Source organism: Vitis vinifera, chromosome 15 (genome assembly GCF_030704535.1).
Source record: "Vitis vinifera cultivar Pinot Noir 40024 chromosome 15, ASM3070453v1".
Classification (NCBI taxonomy): Eukaryota; Viridiplantae; Streptophyta; class Magnoliopsida; order Vitales; family Vitaceae; genus Vitis; species Vitis vinifera.
In genome coordinates, this window is record NC_081819.1 from 18,492,898 (window position 1) to 18,502,186 (window position 9,289).

At 31.8% G+C, this 9,289-nt stretch overlaps 2 protein-coding genes across 2 annotated transcripts; both read right to left on the bottom strand.

Annotated features, from left to right (window-relative positions):
- Nucleotides 1-4,120: 4,120 nt before the first annotated feature.
- Nucleotides 4,121-5,262, bottom strand: LOC100245476 (probable carboxylesterase 9). Its single transcript, XM_003633870.4, has one exon. The coding sequence runs from the start codon at nucleotides 5,181-5,183 to the stop codon at nucleotides 4,212-4,214; it is 972 nt and encodes a 323-aa protein (XP_003633918.1). The 5' UTR covers nucleotides 5,184-5,262; the 3' UTR covers nucleotides 4,121-4,211.
- Nucleotides 5,263-7,793: 2,531 nt separating this feature from the next.
- LOC100255710 (probable carboxylesterase 8) lies at nucleotides 7,794-8,801 on the bottom strand. The gene has a single exon (XM_002277083.4). The coding sequence runs from the start codon at nucleotides 8,799-8,801 to the stop codon at nucleotides 7,794-7,796; it is 1,008 nt and encodes a 335-aa protein (XP_002277119.1).
- Nucleotides 8,802-9,289: the final 488 nt, after the last annotated feature.

Genomic DNA, 9,289 nt, shown 5'->3' on the forward strand with positions numbered 1-9,289 from the left:
AAAAATTTTAAAGTAAAAAATAACTTTATCTTTTTTAAAAACAAATTTAGTCAGAAAAGTAAATTTGTCTTTTCAAAAGGCAAGTTTAATATAAAAAATAATTTCGTCTTTTTAAAACACTAGCACTTCAATGCAAAAATAAAACAAGTAATGAAAAGTGTTGTATTTTTATATTAATTATTTTAAAAAAATTGAGGAAATTTTGCTATAGTATTTTATTGATTTCCAAATTCAAATATGGAATTCTTTTATTATTCTCACTTGTTTTTAGATTTATTAGATTTTTGACCTAAAAAGTTCCTACAAGGGCAAAGTGAGGTTAATGTGCTTCCATAGATTGAATTAGCTTCTTGTATCTCTCTTATTATCTCTATTAGAGTGGTCAACACAATAAATAATGTTATAAATCAAGGGTTTTTATTTTAAATTAATTTATACTAAAATATAGAAAATAATTAGAAAAATACTTGTTAAATCTACATATTTTGAAAATCATAAATTCATGAACTATGAAAATATAATGTAATTATAATAATTTTCTCACATCTCTAAGTGTTAAAGAGAATATAGTAAAAGATTTTTTTTTTTTAAAAAAAAAATACCTTAACATAAATATAAAATAAAAAAAGAAAAAAAATCAATGTTTATGTGAAATTGGGTAGAAAACTTAAGTTAATGAGTGTTTGATAAAACTAAATACTTATTACTTAATAATTTAAGTTAATTTTAAGTTAAATTATTATTAAACTATTAATTTAAAATTTATTATTTATTTATTTTACTTTAAGTATTAAGATTATTTGATAAAATTACTTTAAATTTTATTATAATCACCAAGCTGACTTTATTTTTCCCATTAATTTCAATTAATATTTATATTTTTATTAATATTAAGTAATAAATTTATTAGTTAAACATTCATATTCAACTTATTGTAAAAATACAAAATAACTATAAAAATTAAGTTATGAGTGTAGAGTGATAATTGTAAAATATATTAAATACAAGTAAATGAAGTAAAAGACTTTTGAGATTAAGAACAAGTTAATTATTTTGACTTAATACTTAAAGTTATTCTTCATTATAAGTTATAATATTAAGTTATTTTATTAAACATATTTAATTTACTAAATAACTTAAATTAAATCATTATTAAGTCTTTAAGCAAATTTATCAAACACCGGCTTAGTCCAAACTTATTTTACTTTAGATTATGAAAAAAGATTTAAGATAAACTTTATCATAACATAACTATCAATCCCAACTGCAATTCTATGGAAGATTGCAACATCTTATGGATACTTTAACCAATATTTTTTATTCATTATTTTGAAAATACCAAAATAATAATAATTGTGATAAAAAGAAAAGCTAAAAAGATTAGACTAATTACATAAAGCATCCAATTATTTTATCAAGCTAAACCCAACTTTGTTTTTTTATTGACTTGGAATCATTATCAAAGGTCAATGACATTTTGTTAATTGTCAAAAAGCAAAACAATAAAAATATTTGTAACATCTTTATAAAATATTTTCATTTTTTTTGAAGTAAAATAATAAAAATATTTGTTTTGTATAGAAGAACTAGCATTTTTTAACTTGAAAATAATTTTAAAAATAACTATTTTCAAAAACAGTTTTAGATATTAATCTTGATGGAAAACACATCAGCAATTTTGTTTTGAAAAATGGATTGTTACTAGCACCTATCTTTTGAAAAGTAAAAAAGAAATTATAGAGACAAAGTAAAGCTAAAAAAATCTCCACACCTTTGATAAAGACTTAAAGTGGCTTTTTTAGATGTTAATGTTGGATTGAGACTAGCGCATTCAGAAAGAGACAATCCTTACAATAACTTCATCCACAAGTCTACTCGTATATATATCAATGGGTTCACTTTTTAATATGGTATATATTCATTGACCACGAATAATATAGTTATAAATATTATTTTTAATAGTTATATGCTATTTTTATTTTTATTTTAATAATGTTTTTTTTTTTTTTTTATTGGGTTTCATTTCTTTGTATTTAGCTCAATGATGTATCTAGTTAGGACCAAGGGCATGTAAAATTGAAAACGTGAATAGAAAAAAATATAATAGGCTTGTTTGCTAACGGTTTTTTAAGACGGTTATAAAAAATAGTTTTTTGTGGATAATTTTTAAAAATTATTCTTTGATTTTTGTAAAAAAAAAAGTTTGTTTGGAAACCTTAATTATTTTAAAACTGTTTTTAATATTTAGTGTTTTATTTTTAATCATTCTACTTTAAACAATTGTCGAAAATAAGTGGAAACAGTAGAAAAGAACTAATAAATGTTATTTGAAATCGCATTTTTTTTAAGAGCAAAAAACAAAAATAGTTTTTAATTATCAAACATATTTTTTGTTTTTTTTTTATAATGGAAAATATAAAACTATTCTAAAAAACAGTTCTCAAATAGACTTTTAATCACTAAATTTAGAGTGTATTTGAAAATAATTCTAGAAAACGTTTCTAGCATTTCTAACACTTGAATAATAAAAATTTTCAAGTATTATAAATATTAAAAGCGCTTCATAGAATCATTACCAAATAGGTTCTTAAAGTGCGTTTGAGAGTAATTCTAAAAAGTGTTTCTAATATTTTTAATACTTGAATGAAATTTTTTTTAAAGTATTAAAAATATTAAAAACACTTCATATAATTATTACCAAACGGGCTCTTAGGGTGCGTTTGTGAGTAATTATAGAAAGTGTTTCTAATATTTTTAACACAGTAAAATTTTTCAAGTATTAAAAATATTAAAAGTGTTTCCTAAAATCACTATCAAACGAACTCTTAATTTATACTTTTATATGATTCTACATTGTAAAATGAGTTTCATCATCAACCATGCATTATTCTTTGTATATAAGTTTTAAAAAGTGTCATAAATCTTTAATTGACATTATATAATAAGGAAAGTTTAAGGAAATATCATTATAAATATTATAAGTTACGATATAAAAATGTTATGAGATGAAGATGCATTTGTAAAACTATATGCTATTAGGAAAAATTTTATTGTGTTGGAAAGTATCTCAAATTCTTAATTAATATAAATTTCTTCTAATAAAAAAATATTATATAGAATAATTCGTGGTTATAGTATTAGATTTTCTGATAAAAAAAATTAGGAATATTGAGATAGGAAAAAAAAAATTAGGGAACAAGTCATGAGAGGAAAAAGTTATGAAGTAGAGATGAGTTTATATATTAGTGGATAAAAATGTAAGAAGAATGAGAGAAATCGGATAGAACAAAGGGGCTTATTGCTCAGAGTGTATACACAAAGAGTGGTGAAACATAAAATGTTTTAGGAACTTAATAATGGGATCTAACACATTGCTCAGGGTGCACATACAAAGAGTAGTGAAATATAAAATGTTTTAGGAACTTAATAATTAGATCTGACTTATGTCATTTATATTATTCTTTATGATATAATGTAATGATTCTTTCTCTTAGTGCGTAGATTAGTTTTTCTTAAACTAATATTATTTATATTAAAGTTTTTGTTGTCATAGTATATAAATATTATATGTCATGAAAGGAAAATATTATGAAATGAAAATGAATTTATAAAGATTATATGTGACATATAGAGTTATAAGGAAAAGTAGAAAAACGCGGATGGAATGAGAGAGATTGCGGATTATAGTGTCCATACCAAAAAGTGGAGAAATGTGGATGTTTTTGGCCCAATAGTTATATTTGTTTTTTGTATTCTACAATATTGACAATATTTTCTATAATATAGTGTAATCTTCTTTAATATGTGAGTTGAAGTATGAATGATCGAACTACGTTTAAAACTTAATATACTTGTATCTATAGTTAATCTTTATGTTTTTGCATTGAAGCCTTCCTTTATGCACGTCAAAGGCCTAAATTAAAAGTTCTATATATCGAAAATTGCATTGATGATATGACGTTACCGAAAGAAGAAAAAAAAAATGAAATAAAACATACTAAACACTAATTTTAATTCATAAAATATGACACGCAAGAAAATCCTTCATTGCATGAAGTATCCATGAAATGAAATCCTTTATTTTGCAAATTACAGTTGAATTAAATCATAATATGTTAGGGAAATTAATTAGAGAGGAAAAAAGAGAAGAAAAAGAAGGAAAAAAAATGCTTAAGATTTCAAACTAATGATCCATTATCAACATATTGATATCACTTGGCCGGAGCAGACCAAATGAACTCCTTCACCATGTTCATCACCACCGCCGAGCGGCGAGGGTCCACCAGATCGATTCCGTGGAACCCCACATCATCGAATCGAGCTTCCACCATAACCCCATTCAGCACCAGCATTTGCACGAAGTCTTGTTGCCGATCGATCATGGGGTCACCTCCATACCCGATCACCAGACACCTATACAACCTAGGAAGCAATTTCAGGTGATGTCCGTCCACCATCGGGTTGCAGTATCTGTGGTTCCGATCAGCCCCCTTCGGCAAAGCCAACTCCCACATCAAATCCAACACCGGCAAAGGGAGCAACTGGTCGGCCGCGAAACGCAGTTCCGATTTTGTTCTCTGGATGCCACTGAACATGGGTTGATTTATCACAAGCCCTCCGATTTTCAGAGGCTCCAGATCCATATCCAAACTTCGTAAACCCAGATTGAATGTAATGTTTGCGCCGTTGCTGCACCCGTAGAGGTAAGTCCTCGAAAAGTCTCCGTAATCTCTCAACCATTTCTCCCCGTTGGGATCCAACGCTTGTTTCTTAATCCATAGAAGTGCCTCAACAGCGTCCTCGTACTGTGCCGGAAGCCGAGCTTCCGGGGCTAGACGGAAGTTGACGGAGACGCAGATGGCCGGGGTTTGACTCGCGAAGTGAGTGCCTCTTTCGTGAACAACTGGGTCGGAAGCTTGAAACCTGAACCACCCACCGCCATGGAAGTAGAGGATGATCGGAATTCTGGCAACTTCGTTGTCATTGGAAGGTAGCTTGGTGGGTCGGAAGAGTCGGACCCAAGTTTTCTTCTCGGGGTTGAGTGGAAGATCCTTTGAGACGGCGACCACGCCGGAATCCTCATCTAATGTTGTGGGCACCACCGGAACGTTGGTGAGGCGAGTGAGGGTGCCATCGGGGTTGGGAGAGATGTTGAGGTGTTCATATGGGTCGAATTTGGACATGGCTGTAACAATGATCGGAGAATATTATTCAGCTAAGGAAAAACTAGAAGAGTTGTGGGGTTGTTTGTTGTACCAAAAATATTTTTCATGCAGCCATGCAGAGGCAAATATTCTGGGCTGCTTGGGCTGGGCGTGAGTCTAGGATTAGTAAGGTTTTGACCCATTGAATCAGGGTTCATTTTCTGTACATTTATTAACGTTGAATATTTCTTGGCTGACCTCTTCCTATGCCCAAGGCTGCCTGTCTTAATTTGATGGTCGGTCTTTGCCATCAAATTAAAAACACACGTTTTAGTAGGGTTGTCTACAATCACTTTTAAGTGAATAAAAGAACAAAAATGAATTCATTTTCTAATAATTAATATGTTTCGAGGTTGTTTAGATAATTGAGATCTTATTTTAGGTTATGTCGGAGGTAAGAATAATAGATTTAAAATTGAAGTAAGTGTTGTGATTTGATCAAATTATGAAAAATGTGATCATGATGCAAAAAAGGTTATTGAAGCATGAATAATAGAAATAGAACGTGTTATGACACCTCTTTGGTAGCGTAGACTTTTCTAATTCCATTTGAAATACCATATTTTCTTAATTGCATGTTCATTCATACGTGATTTTAGAAGTATTTTACTAGGTAATTGAAATAATTGCGATACAAAAACACATCATGCATGTATTTATTAATTTACTTGCTCGTGATATTATCATAAATTTGATTCAATTAATTTTAGCATTTTATGTTACATATTTTTATGTACATGATTTCACATCATATCATAGAGTATGGTATCACATTGCTATATGGGCCCTGGTCCGTCCATTAGCCTAGGTGGCAAGGCCCAGCAAGTTGCCACCTTTTCCTACCATGCCACAAGGAACAAACTCATCTACATTCCATGCCACGTCCTCCAAAAGTAAAGAGCAAGAAAAATAGTGCCCAAAATCAATTTCTAACAATTCGAAAAACTTTAAGGTGTGGGTTCGATCTTTCATACCTCCTAATTAGATTTGATTTCAATTATGTTAATGTAACTTTGATCTTTGATTAAGGGTGGCAACCACATGTTTTTTAATCTAGGGTGTAGGCAAACGACAACTAGGCTTCATTTTGATCTTTTGTTGTGTTCAATTTGATCTTGGCCTTGAGAAATGTACGTATTCGTTTCTTAGCTTATGAAGACCACACTTGAATCAACGAAGAAAGAGTTTTATATATATATATATATATATATATAAAGAGATCCCTCATTTGTACAAAATTTTAACTTAAAACTTGTTGAAGATCGTTGTATGCTTATTTAATTAATTTATTTTCTTTCTCATAAAATAGAAGATATATAGAATCAAGGATGACAACGTGACGAACTCAAGATGGGTTGCACCCATCCCAACCTTGTATTGTTTATTGAAAATAATTATCATCCTCATCTCATTAAAAAAATTAAATAGGCGGGGGACAGAACAATTAAAATTTTATAATTTTTTAAAACTTATTTTATTGAAAAGTGTTTTATTGTTATTATTGATTTTATAACTTATATTAAAAATAAGTAAATTAAAATTAATTTTATATATAATTATGACTGATTGGGGTGAGATAAGACAATACATGAACCCACCCTGAACATATTCCAAATTTAAAAAAAAAAAAAATCATAAACTCACCTTAAACCTATTTATTTAAATTTCAAACTCGTTCTATCAGGAATAAGACAAGTACTCGAAAAGTTTGTCTTATTATCATTCCTAAGAGAGATCCTTAGTTTATAAAAAATTTTAACTTAAAAACTTGTTAAAGATCATTATATGTTTATTTTCTTCTCTTTCTCATAAAAGGATTCTCTATTTTTTAAAAAGAAAAAAATTGAATAAATAGATAATTCTCTCTAACACTTAGATTATGTTTGGCTCAAAGAAAAATTCAAATAAAATGTAAGGAAAAAAAATACAAAAGAGATGGAGCTAAATATTTTAATGTGTAATTTAATTTTCTCTCCATTAATTATTCCATCGATAATCAAATAAGAGAAATTTTTTAAAAAAATTCTTATTTATTTATTTATTTATTTTTATTGGTTATTTTTTGTTTACGAAAGATTTAAAAAATAAAATAAAAAGAAAACGTAAAATAAAATGAAAAAATTAAAAAGGATTCAGAAGAATATTATGAGGGCTTTGGTTAGATTGGCAAGTCCGGATCGAAAGCCCCTCAATGTACACCCACCAACTCCAAAACGTTAGAAGTGCTTACAGGGTATGTAGTGAGGCAGCGGGTAGACAGAAATCGAATCAATCAGGTTTTCAAATTAATCAACAACTTTCTTTTTTGGCCAAGTGTTTTTTTCGAGATCCATCCAAATTTATGTAAGATGGATCCATATCATTTTTCAACCATGTGGACCACACCAGCAACTGTGAGAGATATCCTCTCCCCTTCAAAGTATAGGTGTGTTTGTTTCCCAAGAAAATGATGTTTTTTCCCCACTTGGTGATATAGCTTCTTATGCCATTTTAATATGTTGTATTAAAATAGAGATAAACAAATAATTAATACACTCCATGAACCTTCTGTCTGAAAATTTATTTGATCTAAAATGAAAATCCAATTTGTTAATGCTTTGGGTCAAAATTATGGAGCGTGCAGTCAATGAAATCCTTGACATCATCATCCATGGCTTCAGCGTGTGAGGGATCATAGCACTCTATGCCATGGTGGCCGCCATCTTTGAATTTCGCCACCACGTGCACCCCACGAGTCTCCATCATCTTCACAACCCTCCTCTGTCTGTCAATCAGTGGATCTCCACTGTACCCTATCACCAGACAATTCTGTAGCCGTCCGATCTTCTCCTGGTAGGACCCTCCCGACAGAGGATTACTGTACTCATGATCACGATCAGCGCCGTCGGGCAATGCAAGTGCCCATAGCAGATCGTTCGCCGGCAACGGCACGATCCGATCGTCCGCCAGTCTCAGTTCCGATTCGGTCCTCTCCACCCCACCGAAGTAGGGCTGATTCAGTATCAGCCCTTGGATCTTCATCGCCCCAAGATCAGCATCAAGTGCACGTACACCTGCGTGGAACACTATGTTTGCTCCTGCACTGCCCCCCATCAAAAAGCACTCGGAAAAATCAGCGTACTTTCTCAGCCACGGCTCACCGCCGTCGATCTCCGCAGCCGCCTGGCTCCTGACCCACATGATGGCTTCGACGGCGTCTTCGTAGGCCGCCGGGAGACGGTGCTCCGGCGCGAGACGGTACTCAAGGGACAGGACCAGAGCTGGAACCTTAGCTGCCATGGAGTTGCAAGTTTCATGGAAAGGCAGAGCAGAGACGCTGGCGAGAACGAACCCACCTCCATGAAAGTACAAGATGACGGGAATCTTGGTGTTTGGAGGAAGAAGACGAGGCCGGAAGAGGCGGAGAAAGGTGTTGTTGGCGGGGTTGAGAGGCACATCTTTGGAAAAAGCCACGGCGGAGTCGGTGGCGGCGGTTTCATCAGTAGCGGCTACTGAGGGAAATGCGATACTGCGAGTGACAGAGCCATCTGGGTTAGGGACGAGGCCGACGGACTCATAAGAGTCCAGGGAGGATGGTGGTGGCGCAGAGTCTGCCATGGCTGTTTAAGTGGTAAGAGTTTGTTTTGAAGAAGATATACAAAGGAGTCTGGTTGCGTAATATTAATGGAGCTATACGGAGAGGAGTGAGCAACTTCTTGTTCTGGGATCGATGGATCGACCGAGAGTTGAGTTTCTATCACAATTCTTTAGGTTGAATACTTGACCAGTTTTGGCGGCTATTCGATTAAAATCAATAATCTTCCTGTGCAAGTAATGACTTTGTTGCATGTGATCAAATCTTAACTACACTTTTTTGAGCTTTGACCCAAAATAGTGAGTTTTAAAAAAGAATTCCAAAAAATAAAGTTGTTTTGAAAATAATGCCCGATCTAATGCGTCTGTGTCATATAAGCTGCCACGTCATAAAACCGTAGTTGATGACTACAGTTTTATTTTTCTAAAGTGGTTAGAAATCGTAGTTACCAACTATGGTTTTAACTTTAAGTTTAAAGCCGTAGTTGGTGACTACGACTTTGACTTTTTTT